The sequence below is a fragment of the Papio anubis genome, chromosome 15 (assembly GCF_008728515.1).
Source record: "Papio anubis isolate 15944 chromosome 15, Panubis1.0, whole genome shotgun sequence".
NCBI lineage: Eukaryota > Metazoa > Chordata > Mammalia > Primates > Cercopithecidae > Papio > Papio anubis.
The window spans coordinates 73,068,487-73,091,797 of NC_044990.1; the positions used below are offsets into that span (position 1 = coordinate 73,068,487).

At 37.6% G+C, this 23,311-nt stretch overlaps 1 protein-coding gene across 6 annotated transcripts; it reads right to left on the reverse strand.

The window, feature by feature from the left end:
* Nucleotides 1-589: 589 nt before the first annotated feature.
* TGDS (TDP-glucose 4,6-dehydratase) lies at nucleotides 590-23,311 on the reverse strand. 6 transcript variants are annotated; one of them, XM_021929720.2, is made up of 13 exons: nucleotides 23,092-23,278; nucleotides 20,900-20,966; nucleotides 18,985-19,053; nucleotides 17,606-17,696; nucleotides 10,304-10,446; nucleotides 8,302-8,400; nucleotides 7,287-7,328; nucleotides 7,114-7,173; nucleotides 5,619-5,662; nucleotides 4,876-5,041; nucleotides 3,935-3,993; nucleotides 2,879-2,976; nucleotides 590-1,416 (listed from the first exon to the last, which is right to left on the reverse strand). In XM_021929720.2, exons 1-13 carry the CDS (start codon nucleotides 23,175-23,177, stop codon nucleotides 1,346-1,348), a joined length of 1,095 nt encoding a protein of 364 aa, XP_021785412.2. In that variant the 5' UTR covers nucleotides 23,178-23,278; the 3' UTR covers nucleotides 590-1,345. The 6 variants fall into 6 exon arrangements, with proteins under 6 accessions (XP_021785412.2, XP_003914040.2, XP_021785411.2 ...); XM_003913991.4 differs by lacking the exon at nucleotides 7,287-7,328 and having other exon boundaries at nucleotides 23,092-23,311; XM_021929719.2 differs by lacking the exon at nucleotides 590-1,416 and having other exon boundaries at nucleotides 2,313-2,976.

The following is a 23,311-nucleotide window of genomic DNA, read 5'->3' on the forward strand; positions in this document are numbered from 1 at the left end:
AATTCTCACTTACCACGGCCAATGCAGCTATTGCCACCTGTGAATATCCAACTTGCTGGCAATAGAGACAAATACTGAGCCCCCAATGTGGCACTATTCTTCAAGGAAACCCACCAGCTACCTGGTGGGACATGAGCTCCATTGGGCCCTTTCCACTGTGAAAGGGCCAATAGCTGATTCTCACAATAGACATTTTCTCCGCATGGGTTTGCCTTTCTGCCTGCACAGCCTGCCCAATTTTTGCTTCCTTCCTCTTTTATCATTATAGTCATTACTTTCTCTTAGCATTTGCTTCCTGCAAAACTCAACTGACACACTTGTCTTCCCTCTCTTTCTCTCCTGGAAGGTGAAATTGGAGAAACTGAAGAGGGATGGACTTGGGGATCCCTAAGCACAGTGGGAAGCTGGTATTTAAGGGTATTTTTAAAGTGTAAGACTTTCTAATGAGGAATTATGATGCCTCCATACCAAAATCTGTACCTTTAATAGAGGGTCACCAAGCTTATTTTTCCTTTCTCAACCCAACAGCCAATCAGTTACTTTTTCAAGTCATCTTAAAGTCTTTAGGGCAAAGAAGGATTAAAAATACATAATCAAATTTTTTTTTTATTTTTCTACAGCAAAATAAAAACATATTATTTTAAAAAGCAATATTCTACATTAAATACATTAAGATATTGACAATTTTATAAATAAAATCATTTTAAACAGTAAATACATGATAAATTTCTGATACAAGGTTTTACATAGGTTAATTGTGAAAATATAAAAACTTTACATCTTCTCTTAAAAAGCATTCAACGTAATCAATTTTACAAAATTATCAAAAGTTAAAAAGTGCTAGATATGCTTTTATTTTGTTCCATTACTAAGGCAATGATAGTATATCAGATCTTAAAAAAAGAAAAGGTGAATTAGGACATCAGACTCATCCTATATTGCCTAAAAACGAACATTTCAGAGACTTTCTTAGACACTGGGAAAGGCTGGGAAGCTGACTGAGCTCAAAACCAGTGAAGGTTGCCATCCGCCTAGCACCATTACCCCTCATGGTTGTCAGAACCAGGAGACTTCTTCCTGGCTACCCGTGGGGAGTCTTCTACCCCTATTATTTCCTAGTTTCCAGGAGAAAGGGTTTCAGAAAGAATTTTGACATTTAAATTCTATGCCAGTACTGAAACTCTCCCAAAGATTGAGGCATTCTGCATTTGACTATTATACAAAAAGTCATGAATCTAATTTCAAATGAAAAGAGAGCACTTCATTTGGTCACTTAATTTCATACCACTTGTAGAGGTAGGATAATTTTTTTCTTTGACAACTGTCTTGACTATATAAATGGTGATTATACCGGAAAGGGTTCTAATGCCTTTTCTGCATTCTTCCAGTTGTGAAAATTCTCTCTGTACCATTCAACTAATAGGAAAAAACAAAAGACAAAAAAAGAAAAAAACTAAACATTAGTTAACCAATATTTACTGAGTTCCTGCTAGCTAAGTCTTGCCCATCAGCTAAGCAGCAGACAAGGGCTACCTAATGATGTAAACAATTTGATTTTGAACTTAACAATTAAGTCAATCAGAAGACATTTAAATCACCTAAAAAATTTATAATTAAAAATCAATGATTTTTTTTCTTTTTAACTTCAAAAGTCATTCAATACTGAACTTGTTGGTATAAATATTTAAGACATTCTGATTTTAAGGAATTTGGAGTGTTGGAAATAAGTCATCTGCTCTGATTTTAAGATTATTTTATATAAAAAAGTATAATACAGTGTTTGGTCATATAAATATGATAACACTGCATCAGAGTCACAATGAGTTGATGTGAACTTCCTTGCTTTTTTTTTTTTTTTTTTTTAAGAGAATGGGGTCTCGTTGTCACCCAGGCTAGAGTGTAGTGGTGTGATCGTAGCTCACTATAGGCCCAAACTCCTGGGCTCAAGAGATCCACCTACCTCACCTTCCTAAATTGCTAAGACTATAGACATGTGCCACCATGTCCTGCTGATTTTTTTTTACTTTTTGTAGAGATAGGGTCGTGCTATATTTCCCAGGCTGGTCTTGAACTCCTGGCCTCAAGTGATCCTCCCACTTTGGTCTCCAAAGTGCTGGGATTAGAGATGTGAGCCACTATGCCCAGCACCTTTCTTCTAGTAATATGTTAAATTATTTTATATTGCTATACTATCAGTAAAAGCTTTTTTAGTTTAAAGAAACCTGATAGTTTTAAATTATTTTTTGTTTTTTAATATTTGACTTAAGTATTTTGTATTTCAAGCTCTGAATCAAAACTTTTTTTTTTTTTTAACATCTGGGTAGAGCTTTTCTTATGAATACATTTCTAAACAGAGCTTTAATATATATACACAGACTTTATAAGCACTTATTTTAATAGATTTTTCTGCACATACTAAATTTATTACCTTTGTTGGTTTCAATATAAAAAGCCTCAAGATACAAAAAAGACTGCAGCTCTATTTCACCAACTCTAAGATGCCACTGACGGATCATTATTTTACATACATGTAAAAAAGAAAAAAGCTACAATAATAAATATAAGACACTAGTGATTATAAAAAGACACACCTTTTAGGAGTGTGAAGAAAGTGAAAAAATATGTACCTCAGAATAAATAATATAGGTGTTTGATTAATGCTAACGAGATATGGGAAGATTGATCAGAAGTTGGTTTATAAAATTCAAGATGCTTAGGAAACACAGGACTATTACCAGAAATATATGAAATGTGGCAATCTGAAAAGTACAAATGATTCAACACAATATTCCACTGGTTTGTATAATGTTCTGGAAATAAGTTATTTTTCCTTTAAATTTTCCTGATTTGACCCCAAAATGATTAATTGATAACTTACTTGTTTTCTTTATTCCTTCTTTCCAAGGCACTTTAGGTCTCCATCCCAAGCCATGTATTTTTTCTGACTTCATTGGATATCTCATGTCATTGGTAGGTCTTGGAAAACAAAACAGATTTAAAATGATATTGTAGATATATATTTACAAATGTAGATACTAGGAGATATATGTTTATGCACCACAACCCAAGTTTTCTCTTGACAAAAAATTCCCAATAGGTTTTCTGCAGAAAGTTTGTAAAATCAAGTATATATTTAAAAAAAAAAAAAAAAAGTCATCCATAATGCCAGGTGCCTAACCTTCTGTGTCTTATCTTCCTGTTTCAGCCACGATCTAGCTATAAGTGAAATACCTGACACATAAAAAAACTCAACAAATGTTCAATGAACGAATAAACAAATACACAAAACCTTATTAGGACTCATATGCCAGGCTGTGGGTCAGGTATTTAATATACATTATAAATAAATGTTAAAATACTTTCATAAGAAAGATGTTATTATCAGCTGGGCGTAGTGGCTCACGCCTATAATCCCAGCACTTTGGGAGGCCGAGGTGGGCGAATCACGAGGTTGAGATGGAGACAATCTTGGCCAACATGGTGCAACCCCATCTCTACTAAAAATACAAAAATTAGCTGGGCATGGTGTCATAAGTCTGTAGTCCCAGCTACTTGGGAGGCTGAGGAGAACGGTGTGAACCTGGGAAGGTGGAGGTCGCAGTGAGCCAAGATTGCACCACTGCAGTACAGCCTGGCGACAGAGTGAGACTCCGTCTCAAAAAAAAAAAAGAAAGAGAGAGATGTTATTATCCCTAGTTCACACTGGAGGTTTGAAACCTCAGACTTGGAAAGGGTCAATAATTTTTTAAGTCACATAGCTAGTAAGTAATAATGCTATACTTAATCTGTATGGTACTAACGATTATGAAAAAAAATGTTTTACCAGAAAATTCAAAAGAGATAAACTAGTTATTGGTCAAGTCCACATATTTTATAATTTTAAAGGTACCTAAGATTTCACAACCTTTCCCCAATGTTTTAACTTGTTACTCACCTATCATTAACATAATCAACCCAATTTTCCATTTCGGACTCTGAATTGGTCTCTTTGATCTGTTAAAATGGAGAAGGCTTTTGAGTCAAATTATAAAATGAGATCAGAGAATAACAATGGTATTTAATGGCTGATTAAAAAGAAAACAACTGCTTCATAGCGGGGAAGACAGCTAAAATGAACATCATTTTAGTAACACTGTCTATACTTTATACTAAATTCCATCTGAAGCTCAGATATACACATTGGATTTTGGTTATTATTCAGTCCCTCTTTCTATTAAATGAATTTATAATTGATGTCCCCTAATATATATGGATATTCATAACTACTGATATAATTATTTTATATATCACTGTTACTTATTTTAAGACACAATTTTATATTTCTGAAAATGAGTTATGTCTTACAATTAGGGACAGTACATTTAATGAATTATTTTTTCCTGAAAAGCTGTTACTAAATAGGTGATAAAACTTAAATTAAGACACATATGGTACACATAATCCATTTCATTTTCTACTTGCTTACTTTTAAATTAAGTAAACTGGCCGGGCGCGGTGGCTCAAGCCTGTAATCCCAGCACTTTGGGAGGCCGAGATGGGCGGATCACGAGGTCAGGAGATCGAGACCATCCTGGCTAACACGGTGAAACCCCGTCTCTACTAAAAATACAAAAAACTAGCCGGGCGAGGTGGCAGGCGCCTGTAGTCCCAGCTACTCGGGAGGCTGAGGCAGGAGAATGGCGTGAACCCGGGAGGCGGAGCTTGCAGTGAGCTGAGATCCGGCCACTGTACTCCAGCCTGGGCGGCAGAGCAAGACTCCGTCTCAAAAAAAAAAAAAAAAAATTAAGTAAACTGTATGCTTCTGATTTTGACTAAATTAATGGTTACTGCCACTAACAATTTTGAAAATACCACCCTTTTAAAATAGATACATACCAGTTGTATTAGTTCTTTGGCAAGCTGGACAACTGACATTTCAAAATTGGTTCCGATGTTATAAATTTCACCTGGTTTCCCTTTTTTGAGGACAGTGAGAAATGCTTCTACAACATCAGTAGCATAAAGGAAGTTTCTTGTTTGAAGCCCTGACCCATGAATGCAACTAAAGAGATTAAATGAAGTGAAATCATGAAGTGTAAAAAGGTAAAGTTTCCTAAAGCATTGACTGAGTACTACAACTCCAGAGAAGCCACTTCCCATGGGGATCCCAGAATCTTTTACTGAAAATACAAATTCTCATAGCTTTTCTAAATTTTGTTCATATTTCTTAAATAATTTCCAAACCCTCTGAGGGTACTTAGTAGGAAAGTGACAAACATATTAGTGACCCCTGTGAAATGTGTATTCAATTTTATACCATAAGTTCATTTTAAAGAAATATCTACAGTTCTATGAATTAAATAAGTTTTTTGAGTAAAATTATATAAAAATAGATTTCAAATGTTAATGCTATAATTCAAAGTTCTATGATAGGTTATTAAGATTTGAAATTATCTCAAGTAAATTACAAAAATAAGATACAGATTATTTTAAAAACTATTACACTGGAGAAATGATTCTTAAATTTGGTGGGACATTAAATTTTGTGGCCTTTAAGACTTTATGATATTCAAGAAAGTGTCACCAAATACTCTAACATACCAGAAAAGCATATGGGTAAAAAGGTAATAATAACATACCATTTCCTGTTGTGCTGTAGCAAAGATATAAATTTTGGAATAACCTAAAAGAATATTTAAATATCATTTCAGACTGGAAATTTACTCATTAGTAGGAATCTGAACTCATACCAAGATTAAAAGATTATTAAGAAATATGCATAGGGATTGCTTCTAATTCTTTTTATCAGTTCATTTTAAAACCTACTATAATATTTGATAAGTAAAAGAACTCTTAGTTTGCTATTTCATGAAGACAGGTTACTTGAAGATAAAATGATCTAAATAGTGGAAAAATGCAGAAAGAGTCTTCATCAGACAGTTGGTCTCATCATAAGGCTCACCTTTGTGCTGACTTCATAAAGGCAGACATTTGTATCTTACTTATTGGATTACATATAGCACCTATGCACTAAGTGCTTGAGGAATTTATAGAAAGTAAATTCCAGTGCTCTTGGATTCAAAGAAAACTTAAATTAAGCAAAGTAAATATTAATACCTGCAGGTCATGACATGGCCCTTTCCTTTGGGCAAACAGATCAATGCAACCAGATGGGAAGCAAGAAAACCCAGCCGGGCGCGGTGGCTCACGCCTGTAATCCCAGCACTTTGGGAGGCGGAGGCATGCGGATCACGAGGTCAGGAGATTGAGACCATCCTGGCTAACACAGTGAAACCCCATCTCTACTAAAAATACAAAAACTTAGCTGGGCATGGCGGCGGGCACCTGTAGTCCCAGCTACTTGGGAGGCTGAGGCAGGAGAATGGCATGAACCTGGGAGGCGGAGCTTGCAGTGAACCGAGATCACGCCACTGCACTCCAGCCTGGGCGACAGAGCGAGACTCCCTCTCAAAAAAAAAAACAAAAAACAAAAAACAAAAAGAAAAGAAAAAAGAAAAACCCAGTCTCCAAATTTAGGACGAGTGGCCAAAGTTATGTAAAATCAGACTTGATGATACAGAACCAACCGCACAGGCATTTTCAGCCTCTAAACTAAATTTTTTTATTCATTACTTCTAGTACTTTCTGGAAGATATTCATGCCTACACCATAAAGATAAGTTGAGGCACAGTTAGCCAGCTGGAACTAAGACAGTTAATGTATACAAGCTTCTTGCATCACTAGCTAGCTAGCTTTTGACTTTCTGTATACCCTGACATACTGGTCTGACTGCAAACAAGGAGTCAACTACAGCATGTCAGTAGTGGTAGAAGTATACTACAATGCTTTAAAGTCTTTAAAAGTACAAGGTATTTTCACATATATCATTCTCATTGGATCCTTCAAAATCTCTGCCAAGTGGTGAAGCCAGCTGGTGAGTGTCAGCCAGCTTGAGACTTAAAACTCATCTTCAATCTCTAAGTCTGAAGGAATCTGCAAGAGGTGTTATACAGCATATAAAATTATGTAAAATTTACAACATATTATTTTGACAAATAACTGAAAAGAGGTTATTTCAAATAATGAGAAGTTACAATCACTGAAAAACACCATGAATTAAGAAGTAAAGTTTACCTTTTCTGGATATTGATGTGGTCCATAAACATTACTGCTTCTTGTGATAACAACTGGAAACTTAAAAGAATATTCAACATTAAGGCTTTTGAAAAGGTCTAATAATGATGATTATTTTAAAGACGAGCAGAATTTCAAAATATGGGCACTGTTGCCTAAATAATTCTACACACCTTAAGGTCAAAGGGAAGAGATTTTTTTCTAACGTAAGGTTTCTAGAAAGGAGAGAACAGGATTCAGATAAAGGCAGAGGTTCCAAAAAAAAAGAAGAGGAACATTCTTTTATTAGTACAAGAAGACGAACACAGATGGCACAGGTTTATAAGTCTGATTGATAGCAAAACACTGAAGAACTTTCCAGCTGATTATTTTAAAGACCACCTCAAGGACTCTAAATTGGCTCTCTTCATTGTACCAATCCCTACAAATAAAAAGAGCTACTATGAAAGTGAAAAGGACCGATGCCACCAGAACCCAAATGGTGAGAGAATCTCTAGGAATTCCAAGCCTTGCCTCTCTGACCCACACCCTAAAAACTCACCAAGAGCAGTGGGAAGCCAAATGTAGGAGATTCAAGGTGAGGATTCATATGGGGTAAGGCTCCCATACCGACACTGTCAGAGCCACCAGGGGCAAGTCTACTTCCCATTCATGAGGAGCCACAAAAGCCAAATCATGCAGAGAGAAGCACACGGCAGAAAGGGGATCTGTCCTCCCTCTGTCTTCCTCCACTCATAGGACTCCAACCTCATTCTGACTCTAGCTGTAACACTCTACCTATTACCGAAATAGAAAAACAATGTATATTCAAGTTATTCCTTTAATGATGAACTGAATAAGAAGAGGTAGGTCCTATTTTGTCCACACAATAGAGGAAATTAGTTTTTAAAATTCCGTAATATGTAAATTTTCTCAATCTATGCCTTCTACTCTAAGCATGCTGCTAAAAGCTGACTTGGGCTGGGCGTGGCTCACGCCTGTAATCCTAGCACTCTGGGAGGCCGAGGTGGGTGGATCACTTCAGGTCAGGAGTTTGAGACCAGCCTGAGTGTCAGATCGAGACTGTCTCCGAAGAATAAATAGAAAACTTAAAAATCTTTAGGGAAAAAAAAAAAAAAAGCCCACTTGGAGTTTTAACACTTAGGTCCAAAGGAAAATGTTTCAAGAGTTTCTGTAATCAGGTCTTACCTTATATCGTTCCCAGTAAGACTGTACAAAACATTCAGCAGCTGCTTTAGATGATGCATAAGGATTTGTAGGTTGTTTGGGTGAAGATTCATCGAATTCCTAATTTTAAACATATTTTAAAAATTATGCATATTTTTAGTATAAAAATCAGAGCATATGTTAAAACCTGAAATGTCAATCACCAAATTTTAAAAGCCGCTTCTTAAATCCTATGTGCCTGGTGTTTTCCCAAGGACATGTAGTAGCTTCTTTAATGTGCACAACAATCCTATATAGCAGAGAGAGAGAACGGCAAGTTAAGGGCCCTGAGACAGAAGTGTGTCCAAAGGAATTGCAGGAAGGCTGATATGAGGGGAGAGACCGTGGGAGAGGATGTCAGAGAGCTAGAGGAAGGCCAAAACCTTGAAGGCCACCGTAAAACAATGACTGATTTTTGAGCAGAGTAATGCCAGATCTGACTTACATTTTAAAAATCACTCTGGTTACTGTGTCGGATCTGATGTAGGGTGGCAGGGTGCATGAACAAAGAAGTTTACCTGATAACAACTGCAGAGAATTCAAAAACAGTTACTTCTTGGAAGCAGAATTGAGAACTGAGAAGTGGTCAAGGTCTGCTTTTTCTCACTGTCAGTCTTTTTGGACTATTTGATTTTCACTGTGTATGTGTCTTGGTAAAGTAAGTAAATTCATAAATAATAAACAAAATGAGGTCACTGCAGACACCAACTATAAAAATTATAGATTGGACAATGGAGTTTCCTTTGCATAAAAAGTACAGTATTTATGCATGATTTATTTAAAAAAATAGATTCTAAGTCTGGACACAGTGGCTCACATCTATAATCCCAACACTTTGGGAGGCCAAGGCAGGCGAATCACCTGAAGTTGGGAGTTCGAGACCAGCCTGACCAACATGGAGAAACCCCATCTCTACTAAAAATACAAAATTAGCCGAGCATGGTGGCGCATGCCTGTAATCCCAGCTACTTGGGAGGCTGAGGCAGGAGAATCACTTGAACCCGGGAGATGGAGGTTGCAGCGAGCCAAGATTGCATCATTGCACTCCAGCCTGGGCAACAAGAGCGCAACTCCCATCTCAAAAAAAAAAAAAAAAAGATTTTGGTTTTTACAAGAATTTTACACTGTCTCCTTGACATTCCAATATGACTGAAAGGGAAAGATATGACTGAAAGGGAAAGATGAACAGGTAGTATGCTGCAGTGTAACTTATGCATTGGTCCATGGAATGACATTCATCATATGTGTAAGAGTGGGACAAAAAGGTGAGATCTGCAATTCTCTTGCAAAATTACAAATAAATCTACCTAAAGAGATTTCTGGAGCATGAAAAAATAAATAAGTCAGTCTCTACCAAGACTAGGCTGTTGTTCCCCATTTGGGGTGGTATCACTTGATCTGAACAGAGGAGACAATGCAATAACATTCTGTGATGGTTAACACTGTCAACTTGATTGGATTGAGGGATACAAAGTATTAATCCTAGGTGTGTCTGTGAGGGTGTTGTCAAGGGAGATTAACATTTGAGTTACTGGGCTGGGAAAGGCAGAGCCACCCTCAATCTGAGTGGGCACCATCTAAGCAGCTGCCAGTGTGGCTAGAATATAAAGCAGATAGAAAAACATGAATAGACTACCCTGGCCTAGCCTCCCAGCCTACATCTTTCTCCCATGCTGGATGCTTCCTGCCCTCGAACATCTGACTCCAAGTTCTTCAACTGTGGGACTCAGACTGGCTCTCCTTGCTCCTCAGCTTGCAGATGGCCTGTTGTGGGACCTTGTGATCGTGTGAGTTAATACTTAATAAATACCCCTTTATATATCTGTCTATTCTATCAGTTCTGTCCCTCTACAGAATCCTAAAACACTTTGAAGAGTGTTACAAGTGTATATAATTTGAGGATGAAAAAAGCCCAGTGTAGGTTTAATAAAACTGTATCATGGTACATGGTGAAGTAGATAAAATATACATTTTCTAAGCTCACCTTATCAAGACTGCCACCATATACTTCATCTGTGCTGACGTAAATAAACTTCTCCACTCTGGCTTCATGAGCAGCACTTACCAAAACGTGAGTGCCATAAACATTAACATAGGTAAACTCAAAGGCACGTACGAATGAAAGATCTAAAAAAAAAAAAGAGTGAAAAGCTAAAACAAGTCTATCCAATTGATAAAACAAATGCCAAATGATGGATTCAGGTTTAAGGAGGGTACTATTCACGTCTCTTCATTTACCACAGCTGCAACACTTATAGTAATAACATACACAGGCAGTGATATTTATGACTTCTTTAAACCTAAATTACATAGTACATGCAAATTCTTAGAACCCAGAAAACTATCAGTGTTAAATTTGCAGGAAAGTTTTTTATTCTATAAGGAAGAAAATTTAAAAATAATTCACCGAAATTTAAAACGTTCTTAAATTTAAAAATTATGAATTACAGGGCTAGGCTTTTTAAGATCAATCTGTTACTGCTGAAAGCAATAAATGTTGAATGAGTTATTTAAAAATAAATTCACCTTAAAAGAACTGAACCTCTATAACCAGGAAATGGAAGGAACTTCCTTAACGATGAATCACAATCCAGAAGCAATAATGGAAGAGACGGATAAATTTGACCGCATAAAAATTTTGCATGGTTAAAAAACTAAAAACAAATTAAAAAGACAAAAATGACAAACTGGGAAAAACCATGTGAAATTACAGAGATAAAGGGTTAAGTATCGTCAACTTATAAAGAACTTTAAATAAATAAGAACAATCCTACAGTAAAACAGGTAGGAGACATAAACAGTTTAGATGAAGAAATACAAATGAGTCCTTAAGATTATGATGATCAACCTCACATACAATTAAAAAAACCCAAATTAAAAACTCAGAGATACCACTTCTTATCAGACTGGCAAAAATTCAAAAATTTGACAAATCACTTATTTGTTGAGGCTGTTAGACAAAAGATACTTTGTACACTGACAATAACAATGTAAAATGTTTACAATCCCTAAGGAAGGAAACTTGGAAATATCCAGTCAAATTACATAGGCATTTCCCTCTAATCCAGAGTTATGGGCTAAACTGTGTTCTCCCCATAATTCATCTTAAGGTCCAACCCTTTCCCCCAGAACCTCAGAATGTGACTATATTTGCAGATAGGGCTCTTAAGGAGGTGATTAAGTGAAAATCAGGTCTTTAGGATGGGTCCTAATCCAATCTACCTGGTGTCCTTAGAAGAAGAAATGTGGACTCATTGTGTGTTCTGGAATAAAGTAAATAAGTAATTAGGGTGGGGCTGTTGAGAACCAAGGTGTTCAAGGTAAGGAAAAGATGATATAAATGAAAGACTGATGAACTTAAACAAAAACTCTGAATCTGAATTGGACATTTCAGTATAAACCCATGTCACATTTAATCTTAATAGGCAAATAATATTCCCTAGTTTTGTTAACTGAAAAAGCCTTGAAACAATGTCCAGTTAATAAGCACTCCCAGGGCCCAGATTGTGGCCTCTAAACACCATTTCCCACGAAAAGGAACAATGGCTCCTGAGACAAAGAGCTGATTCCAGATCTTGGGGGGAAAAATATTGAAGATAAAACTGAAACATCCTATCAAACCAGAAAGTTAGATGGCTGTCAAAGACTGCTAAGGTCATGTCAAAAAGGACTCAGGAAGCAACTAGAAGAGCCTCTCAATGGCTAATGGTGAGTCATTTTGAACATAAATAAGAAAAATAACTGCAAGTGATTAAAACAAAAAAAAATCAAATGTGTTAAAATCTACAAATTCATAATGATACTAAAAAAAAGAAAAAAGAAAAAGGAGGATGCTTGGAAACCAACTCATTATAGTAAAATCTACTAAATAAATAAAAACAATCAGGTATTTAACCTGGCTTTTCTATAACAATTAAATATCAAGGTAAGCAAATAATTTATAAGAAAAACTTTCTCTCTCTCTCTCTCTCTCTCTTTGTTGCCCAGGCTGGAGTGTAGTGGCACAATCTCAGTTCACTGCAAACTCTGGCTCCCAGGTTCAAGCGATTCTTGTGCCTCAGCCTCCCGAGTAGCTGGGGTAACAGGTGCTCACTACCACGCCCAGCTAATGTTTTTGTATTTTTGAGACGAGGTTTCACCATGTTGGCTAGGCTGGTCTTGAACTCCTGACCTCAGGTAATCCACCCATCTCAGCCTCCCAAAGTGTTGGGATTACAGGCGTGAGCCACTGCGCCTGGCTGGAAAACTTGTTTTTATGTAGATATTACAGGTATAAATGAAGAATGACATAATTAGAATATCATTTTGTAAACCCCTAATATAATGACTACTGACTATATAAAGTAGTAATAATGACATCTAGTGGGAATAAAAAAATAAGATCAATTTAAAATTCCAGGCTGGACATGGTGGCTAATGCCTATAATCCCAGCACTTTGGGAGGCCCAGGTGGGTGGATCACCTGAGGTCAGGAGTTTGAGACCAGTCTGGCCAATATGGCAAAACCCTATCTCTACTAAAAATACAAAAAATAAGCCAGGCGTGGTGGCACATGCCTGTAATCCCAGCTACCTGGGAGGCTGAGGCATGAGAACTGCTTGAACCTGGGAGGCAGAGGTTGCAGTGAGCTGAGATCACAATACTGCGCTCCAGCCTGGGTGACAGAACAAGACTCTGCCTTAAAAAACAAAACAAAACAAAAAAACAGATAAAAACAGAGTTAAAAATAGCTAAAAATGGAGTTGGATATTAAATGGGAAGGGGACAAAGGTTTTGATGAACTTTACACTTTGATAAGCTAATTACACATCTGTAATTTGTAGGGTAACCACTCCAAGAGTACCAACAGAACATATAATTTCCAAACTAGTAGAGGGAGAAAAAGAGAATAAGAAAAATTCCTCAGTCAAGTCCTTAAAAAAAGTAAGCAAGAATTTTAAAAAAATAAACAATTTTTACAAAGGAAGAATTCTTTTTTTAAAAAAAAAGTAAGCAGCAACCAAGGAAACAGAACAGGTGAGAAAAGAAAGCACATAGTAAGATGGTAGGAATAAATCCAAATATAGCAACAAACTAAACACTGAGGGTAAATATCAAGGATGGTCAGAATGGGTTTAAAAAAAATCATGTTGTTTACAAGACATGCAGCTAACCCGTAAAGCTAGAGAAATAAAAAGATGGAAAAAGTATCATGAAAATACTAACCAAAAAGGAAGTAACACAGCTATATTAATGTCAAACAAAACAGATTTTAAAGCAGTACACATCACCAGGGGAAAGAGATCACTTCATAAGGATAAAAGGTTCAATTCACCAGAAATACACAAGAGATTTAAAGAACATCATTAACCAACTTAACCTAATGGATGTGTAAAGAACAATGAACCCAATGTTTGCAAATTAACATTTTTTTCAATACATATACAAGTTACAGAAAGTGACCATATACTGAGCCAAAAAGCAAGTTGTAGCATAAAGGACTACAATCATAGAGTATGTTATCTAATCATATACATTTAAGCTAGAATTCAATAAGAAAAAGAAAATCCATACATGTTTGGAAATTAAGACATACATGTCTAAGTAACCCATGGATTAAAGAATAAATCAACTTCTTTTTTTCTTTTTTTTCTTTTTTGAGACAAGGTCTCATTCTGTTGCCCAGGCTGGAATGCAGGGGTGCAATCTCAGCTCACTGCAACCTCGCCTCTTGGGCTCAAGAGATCTTCTCACCTCAGCCTCCCAAGTAGCTGGGACTACAGGCACACACCATCATGCTGGGTTTTATTTTTTATTATTATTTTTTGTAGAGACAGGGTCTCACCATGTTGCCCAGGCTGGTCTGGAACTCCTGGGCTCAAGTGATTCGCCTGCCTTGGCCTCTCAAAGTGCTAGGATTACAGGTGTTAGCCACCGCAGCCAGCAAGAAATCAAACTCTTAAGAATAAAAGATAAGGAAAAAATACATATGAAAATCTGTGGGATTCAGATAAAGCAGTATTTAGAAGTAAATTCATAGTCTAAAATGTATACATTAGAGAAAAGGTGAAAATTAATAAGCTAAATATATCACAAAGATTAGAAAAAAGAATAGAAAGTAAACCTAAACAAAGCACAAATAATGAAATAATAAAGGTAAGACCAGAAATTCATTATATAGAAAACAAACCACGCATAAGAAAAGATCAACAATATCAAAGATTGTTTTTTTGGAACAACAATGTCAAATGTCAAATGTTGTTTTTTGGAACAACAGGGTGGGAGGTTTGCTTTGCTGGTATAAAGCATTATTATAAAGCTACAGTAATTAAGATGGTGTGATAATAGTATAAGCACAGACAAAGACCAACGGAATTGAACAGAGCCGAGAAATAGAAGCATACATATAAAAACACTTGACCCATGACAAAAGAGACAATGAGGAAGAGTCAAGTCTTTTCAATAAATGATTTTGAGTCAAATTGATATGGATATGGGGAAGAAATCTAAATGTAAAAGGAAAAACAGTAACTTTTAAGAAAAGAATTATAAGACAACATGTCCATGACCTTGGAGGTAGGAAACGAGTTCTTAATCAAGACAGAAAGAGCATTAACCCTAACGAAAAAGGTACAGATAATTTAACCCACATTGAAATTAAGAACTTTCACTAATAATAAGATACCATTAAAAATGGGAAAAGGCCGGGCGTGGTGGCTCACGCCTGTAACCCTAGCACTTTGGGAGGCTGAGGTGGGTGCATCACCTGAGTAGGGTGGATCATCTGAGGTTGGGAGTTTGAGACCAGCCTGGCCAATGTGGTGAAACCCCATTTCTACCAAAAATACAAAATTAGCCAGGCGTGGTGGCGCATGCCTGTAATCCCAGCTACTCGGGAGGCTGAGGCAAGAGAATCGCTTGAATCCAGGAGGCAGAGGTTGCAGTAAGCCGAGATCGTGCCATTGCACTCCAGCCTGGGCAATGAGTGAGACTCGGTCTCAAAAAAAAAAAAAAAAGAATGTAGCTGCGAAAGGCTTGAATCCAAAATACACAAAATCTGTAAGGAAAAAACTGACAACCTAATACGAAATGGTCACGAAACTTAAATAGAAATTTTTCCAAAGAGGATATCCTAATAAGAAAGAGAGGGAGAATAGTCCAATGAACAAATGAAAAGGTTTTTAACTTCATCAGGAAAACTAAAACCACAAAACTGACACAGCAAGTTTGGCAAATATCTCATAAATTGCTGGTAGAAGTGCACAACTGCTTTTATCATTAACCAAGTAGAAAGATTTGCTTTAACAGACATGAAATCATTGTATTCATCAATATAGTGCGTATCAGACAGGCAGAGACAAATGAAGAGAGACAGAGATACAAAAATAAACTTGATATGACAGAGGGTAGGAACTGGTAAACTTTTCAGTAAATGGTACAGGAACAATTGGTATTCACATGGAAAAACATGAAATTGGTGTTATATAAGAATTAATTTCAGATGGATTACAAATTGTAAAAGACAAAATTATAAAGCTTTGAAAAGATAATATAGAAAAATATATCTTCATGACCTCGGGGTAGGAGAGAATTTAAGAACTGAAAAAGCAGTAAGCATAAAGGAAAAAACACACATTCACTACACTGACATTGAAAACGTCTGTTCATCAAAACACACTATCAAAAAAGTGAGAAGATAGGCCATACAGAGTAGAAGGCATCTGTAACATACAGAATGACAAAGAACTAGTGTCCTGAATATATAAAAACTCTACTTGCCATTTTTTCTTATTGAAACTTCTCTTTCAATGAGAAAAAGGTAAACAATCCCATTTTAAAATGGACAAAAGATTGCAACAGCATTTCACAAAGGAGAAATCCAAATTACAAAAAACCATATGAAAAGTACTTAATCTTATTAGTAATCAGGGAAAATACAAATTAGAAACATGAGACACCACTACACAGCACTGAAATTGGCAAAAATGGAAAGACTGACAAAACTAAGCTTTGGTGAGATCTGGAGCAACAGGAAGTCACATACTTCTGGAGGAGTGGAAGTTGGTATAATTACTTTGGAACATGGTTTGACATTATCTCAACGTGAAATATGCAGATCTTATTATCTCAGTTATATAGCCAAATGTAATGTATATTTATGTATCATGATACATGTTCAAGGTAGTAGTGTTCAAAGTTGCTCCAAAGTGTAAAGAACCCAAATGGCCATTAAGAATAAAGTATACTAAATAAACTATGGTGTGTATATATATATTTTTTAGACTGGAATGACACTGAAAACAAACTATATCTATATCCGACTCCATGGATGAATCTACACGGATTCTGAAAAAACAAAAAAAAGTCATTATATATATATATACGTATATATATAAATATGTATATATACACACAACAGCAAAAGTGTAGAGAAAAGCAAAGGAAATTACAACTTTAAATCTCGTAATAGGTAGCAGTAGTACTTACTACTGAAGAGGATTCAGCAACATTCTGCCTTTTGTTCAGGTGACAGATACATGGGTGCGCACATTATCATTATTTGACTGTATTTCTAAACGCTTTCAAATATATTTCATAATAAAACTGTCAAGTTATTAGAAAATATCTAAAATTCACAAAATGATACAAATAATGTTCATCTGCATACCACAACAAAATTTAAGAAAAACAACGTAAAAAATACAGTTGATGGCCCATCTCCCCATTGCTCCCCTTTACTATCCTGAATTGGTTCAACTCAAGTTTTCAGATAGCATTCAAGGTTATATTTCACTAATACAGCCTTGCAATGCTAATAAAAGTATCTAAAAAGTGCTGAGTTTGGCCGGGCGCGGTGGCTCAAGCCTGTAATCCCAGCACTTTGGGAGGCCGAGGCGGGTGGATCACAAGGTCAGGAGATCGAGACTATCCTGGCTAACATGGTGAAACCCCGTCTCTACTAAAAATACAAAAAACTAGCCGGGCGCGGTAGCGGGCGCCTGTAGTCCCAGCTACTTGGGAGGCTGAGGCGGGAGAATGGCGTGAACCCGGGGGGCGGAGCTTGCAGTGAGCCGAGATCGCGCCACTGCACTCCAGCCTGGGAGACACAGTGAGACTCCGTCTCAAAAAAAAAAAAAAAAAAAAAAAAAAAGTGCTGAGTTTATTGATGACACAGTGGCTGTTTTTCTAGTACAGTATGATATATCCTCTTTCAAATATAAATATTATTAAGTATGTGCGTGGGGGCAGTGGGGCGGGGGCCAGGAGAGAACTGCCAATCATAACTGTAACATAAAACAATGCTTACCTACATGTGTTTGCGCAGCAAAATGTAGTACTATATCTATTTTTTCTGTTTCAAAAAGCAGTTTCACAAAGTGAGAATCACATATGTCACCCTATATGAAAAAGCAAACATGAAAGGGTTAGGTTTCATTGAGCACTCTCATTCATAATCATTTTTACTATAACATCCCCCTACCTCCCACCTCCCTGTTTAATAGAGAATGTTTTGAAAATTCAACTAAGTGCTCAAACAAGTTTACCAATGATGTATTTCTCCAGCATCTTAGGATATTAGATATTCAATTCAAATTATTTTTCCAAATAATATTTTAATGAGCACCAACAACTACTAAGTACCATGCTACTGTTGTCCACAACATTTTTGCCAACCCAAGGCCACTATATTAAGAGAAAACTTTTTTTAGTATTTTTTAAAAAACCTTTGAGATAACCATTATTAAAATATATCTTAGGCAGGGTGCAGTGGCTCACGCCTGTAATCCTAGCACTTTGGGAAGTTGAGGTGGGCGGATCACTTGAGGTCCAGAGTTTGAGACCAGCCTGGCCAACATGGTGAAACTCTGTCTCTACTAAAAATATGAAAATTAGCTAGGCATGGTAGCGGGTGCCTGTAATCCCAGCTAGTAGGGAGGCTGAAGCAAGTGAATTGCTTGAACCCAGGAGGCAGGGGTCGCAGGGAGCCAAGATCATGCCACTGCACTCCAGCCTGGGCGAGAGAGCGAGACTCTGTCTCAAAAAAATATAGTGTAACAACTGGAATCATATTTTGAAAACACATTTTATCACAATTAAGTAAAATTATGGTACTTCTAACGTTTACATGTATATTTAATTCTTCTAAAAATATGTATTCTTGACAATTCGTCAATAGCTGAAGAAAACACTTTCACACAGAATTATGAAATGGTTGTTAGTATATTAAGTTTTGTAGTTAAAAAGACAGTTTATAGCATAACTTTAAAAAACAATATATCATAAGTTAAATAGTTTCATTTGACAATAACATTTCCCTTTGCAAATTATTGAACTGGTCTTGTGGTTTATACTTTGGATTTGTCTAAAAATGAGACTTCCAGAGTCAATCAACCTTCATAGGGAAAGACTAGGGAGGAACTAAAATACAAACCATGTAAATTCAGTCAGCTACTGGTAGATCTGCTAAGGTACCAAAAATCACATGTAGCTTTGTATGTGTTGTCAATCAAAACTAGTATCCTCTAGAGCACATGGTACTTTTGGAAATTAACTATCTGATCTTTTAAAAGGCCTTTAATTAGTGTTCCTTTCAAGCTCATATTACACAGGTTTGTAAAGTACAAAGATACTATAATCCCTGCATGACTAAAGAGTCACAGTACAATTATATGAAAATGTTCATACCTGTATAAATTTGTAGTTCGGTTTGTTAGAAATGGTTTCAAGATTCTTCAAGCTTGCACAGTAATCCAACTTGAAAGAAGAGAGCACAGAAGGGGCAATACAAAAAGTGACATTAGCTTTTCCAATCAAATACCAATTTATTTTAGACTATAGACGTTAATGGTTATAATACAAGAATATGTCCTCTTAAAGTGTGTTTGCTCCCTGGTTTTACACTCTTTTTTTTTTTTTTTGAGACTGAGTCTTGCTCCGTCGCCCAGGCTGGAGTGCAGTGGCGCAATCTCTGCTCACCGCAAACTCCGCCTTCCGGGTTCACGCCATTCTCCTGCCTCAGCCTCCGGAGTAGCTGGGACTACCGGCACCAGCCACCACGGCCCAGCTAATTTTTTGTATTTTGTAGTAAAAGCAGGGTTTCACCGTGTTAGCCAGGATGGTCTCGATCTCCTGACCTCGTGATCCGCCTGCCCCAGCCTCCCAAAGTGCTGGGATTACAGGCGTGAGCCACCGCGCTGTCCTGTTTTTACACATTTTAAGTTTCTGATATCTTAAAAGTAAAAAACAAGTAATTTTGTTACCTTTTCAAAGTACCAAAAAACAAAACAAAAACCTTTTCATAAATCTCTACTTTAAAAAATGTTCCTGGCTGGGGGTGGTGGCTCATGCCTGTAATCCCAGCACTTTGGGAGACTGAGGCAGGCAGATCACAAAGTCAAGAGATCGAGACCATCCTGGCCAACATGGTGAAACCCCATCTCTACTAAAAATACAAAATTTAGCTGGGCTTGGTGGCGTGCCTATAATCCCAGCTACTCAGGAGCCTGAGGCAGGAGAATCGCTTGAACCCGGGAGGTGGAGGTTGCAGTGAGCTGAGATTGCGTCACTGCAACCCAGCCTGGTGACAGAGCAAGACTCCATCTCAAACACACACACAAAAAAATGTTTCTGCCAAAATTTGCCTGTAGCCACTGGTGGCTAGAAAAGTTTACCATTTCTTACAGAAAAGGAATTAGTGATTGAAAATAATTACACCTGTGTTACACATATTAGAATTTATTATACCTATACCTCAAACTGTTGGTATATTGGTGATATAGAAAAAAATTCCTGTCCATAATAGCAAGTCAGGCAAAGCTTCATAAGAGTTAAGGGTTATTCTTATGATGGATGTCCCAATTACCCTGATGTGATCATTACACATTGTATACATGTATCAAAATATCACCATATGCCCCATAGCAAGTACAGCTAAGATATGTCAATTAAAAAATAGACAAAAAAATCCAATTAAGGCTTATAATCACCAAACTGCCTTACAAATTTTTCTTATAGTTTTTTTTTAATGAAAATCCAAAAAGTCCATTTGCAAAGTAGCAACTGAAAAAACAAAACAAAAACTTTACTTTTGGACCACCATAAGAAATGCAAGGTTTTTGTTTTTTGTTTTTTGTTTTTTTGAGACGGAGTCTCGCGCTGTGGCCCAGGCTGGAGTGCAGTGGCGCGATCTCGGCTCACTGCAAGCTCCGCCTCCCGGGTTCACGCCATTCTCCTGCCTCAGCCTCCTGAGTAGCTGGGACTACAGGCGCCTACCACCGCGCCCGGCTAATTTTTTTGTATTTTTACTAGAGACGGGGTTTCACTGTGGTCTCGATCTCCTGACCTTGTGATCCGCCCGCCTCGGCCTCCCAAAGTGCTGGGATTACAGGCGTGAGCCACCGCGCCCGGCCAGAAATGCAAGTTTTAAAAACTGACATATAAGATTAAATACAGCATAAGCACATTACAATATAGAGCCTCTAAATTGCTAAAATGACTAAATAAAAAATTAAAATATCAGCATGACAGGATTCTAATACTTTTAAAAAATATAAATTGAAATGTAATTTCAGTGCATGAAGCTCATTTTTATAAAACTCACCTTGTCTAGATTTATGATCATATAGTTTGGATAATCTTCCACTAAAGAGACAATCATATGTGATGCACTATTAAAAAAAAAAAAAAGTGTATCTTGTTAGTGAAAAATTTTAACTTCCCTAAACTCTTGAATATTTTCCTAAGATGTTGAGTACTAGGAAAATACTCAAAGATAACTTTAATTTTTTTCTAAGATAACAGAAAACAATATAACTACACTAAATATACACACAAGCAAACTTTTTACCAAACTTCTCAACAGTATCTATAAACAAAAGTTTTACATTCCATTTCGACTATGTAGAAGAGAGAACGTACTGGTTCTGGGTATAGGGAAAAAAGTCAGTTTAACCAAATGATGCCATCCATACATGCACAAGTGTGGAGTAAAGTGGAATGATAAATGGGAGCCAGTCAGCACAACTGTACATGCCTATAGCATGCCTCTTCAGGAACTGCAGATATAAGTATGTAAAAATTAAATTACTATGAGCATAGTCAGTTGTCTATATTTAATAGTAACTTCTGCAATTGCTATTTCTTGGTATAAGATTTTGGTAATGTTAAACTAGAATCCTCAGGAGGGTTCTAGACTGAACCCAGGATTCCCAGGCTAGTAACAGCTGAAACCATCCTGAGTTGGATATCCACTGTGGGTCCTGAGCTTCAGAGGACCCTAAAGGGGAATCAGAGGCATATCTCAGTGAAATGATCTACCAGATTTACCATATATACTTAAAATGTTGGGCTCCCAGGAAAGGGCAGCCCTTGACCAAATTATGAACTTGGAGTTGTAGTTGGCATTCCTTTCACAGCACTTTCTACGTCGCCCCCTTCCTGGACCTGCACTCTCACACAAGTATTACCCTTTCATGCCCATAGTCCTCTTTCTCATTAAGTGAAACTTGCCAGCCTGATGCTGTCCCCCAAGTGATTTGTCAGATTAGAAGGGTGATTTAATGTGCAAATGGCCATAAACAGGAATCCTCACATTCCCTTTTCTTCCACTAGACACAGAGTTCCTTGAGGGGAGGATGGGAGAGTTTCCTGTTTATTACTCTTGCATTCATCCATTCCACAATGACTAAAGACTTATATAGAATGGGCCAGGCATTCTTCCAGGTGCTGAGTGAACAGTAGTCTCTGTCCTTACCATGTTTGCATTTTAGAGTGGGGATACAAACAATAAACAAGCAGACACAAATCCGCAATATAATTGCAGGTAGAGGTAAGTGTGCTAGTTGGGAAAGAGGCTATTTTAGATATGGTGGTCAGGTAAGAACTCTCTGAGGAGGTGATATCTGGATAAAAACCGGAATTGAGTGATGCAAACAGCCTAACGAAAGGGGAAGCAAGTGCAAAGCCCTCAAGATAGAAGTGTGTGTCTTGGTGTGTTCCAAGAACTGTAAGAGGGGAAGCATGGCAGGTACAGAAAAGCAGATCACGTTACAAAAGTAGGGCTTGGGCACTTGAGTTTTCTAGATATGGTAGAGTTCGGGCTTTATTCTAAGTGTGGCAGGAACCACTGAAGTAAAATCCTGCTCCTAACATGACCTGATTAAGAAACACTGACTTGTATGTGAGCAACAGGCTTTAAAGGAACATGCGTGGACGCAGTTATGGCCAACCAGGAGGCTACAGCAGCAGTCCAGGCAAAAGATGACGGTAAACATGGGCTAGGGTGGAAAGGGGAAAGTGGTGGGAAGTGGTCGCCGTAAGGATATACTTTGGAAGGAGAGGGCTTGCTGATCGAATGTGGGTCTGAGGAAGAAAAGGGTGTCAACAGTGGATGTGTAAATGTTTAGATGTCCTATTATAATCCTCAAATCGTTTTTGGGGTGCCTATATGTACAGGGCCCATCGTGGGGTGGGGGTGCTCTAGGATGGGGGTGGGAAGCAGTCGGTGAGCAACTTAGGGTAACTTGCACGCACTCAAGGAGTGACGTGGTGAGCACCTCGGGCCACAGAAGGGCAAGAGTAACACAGATTTGGAAGAGGCGTTTTAAAGAAGTCACAGTTTCAAAGGAACCACTTCTTTGCACGCCAGGGAGAGAAAAGCTGGTCTAGGTCGTGCATTAGGACCCTCCCATCAGAATAAGGACCCCTCAAAGCTGGACCCAAATTGCCTAGGGCAAGCAGAGCTGCGGGAAAAGGTTGGGGTTTCTGGGGAGCCACTGCTTGGCCATTACCTACATGAAACCAGCACCGCCGGTCACCAGGACCCGCTTCGCAAAGCCGCCGGGAGGACCCCACGGTTCCTCCCAACCCGCTGCCGACATCTCCCAGCTCAGCAATGCCTAGTACCGTAAAGCGTATGGTCTGAAAAGCGCAGGGAAGTTCCGCCGCGACCTTTTGCGACGCGCCTCACTCGCGGGACACGTTAACAGGGCAGCCAGCGGCAGCTTCCGGAGAC

Coding starts and splice junctions, on each gene's coding strand:
- TGDS (XM_021929719.2), bottom strand. CDS start 23,177: ATGTCGGCAGCGGGTTGGGAGGAACCGTGGGGTCCTCCCGGCGGCTTT. Junction 20,967..23,091: donor ACCGGCGGTGCTGGTTTCAT/GTAGGTAATGGC, acceptor TTTTTTTAATAG/TGCATCACATATGATTGTCT. Junction 8,401..10,303: donor ATGGTGGCAGTCTTGATAAG/GTGAGCTTAGAA, acceptor GTTTAAAATTAG/GAATTCGATGAATCTTCACC.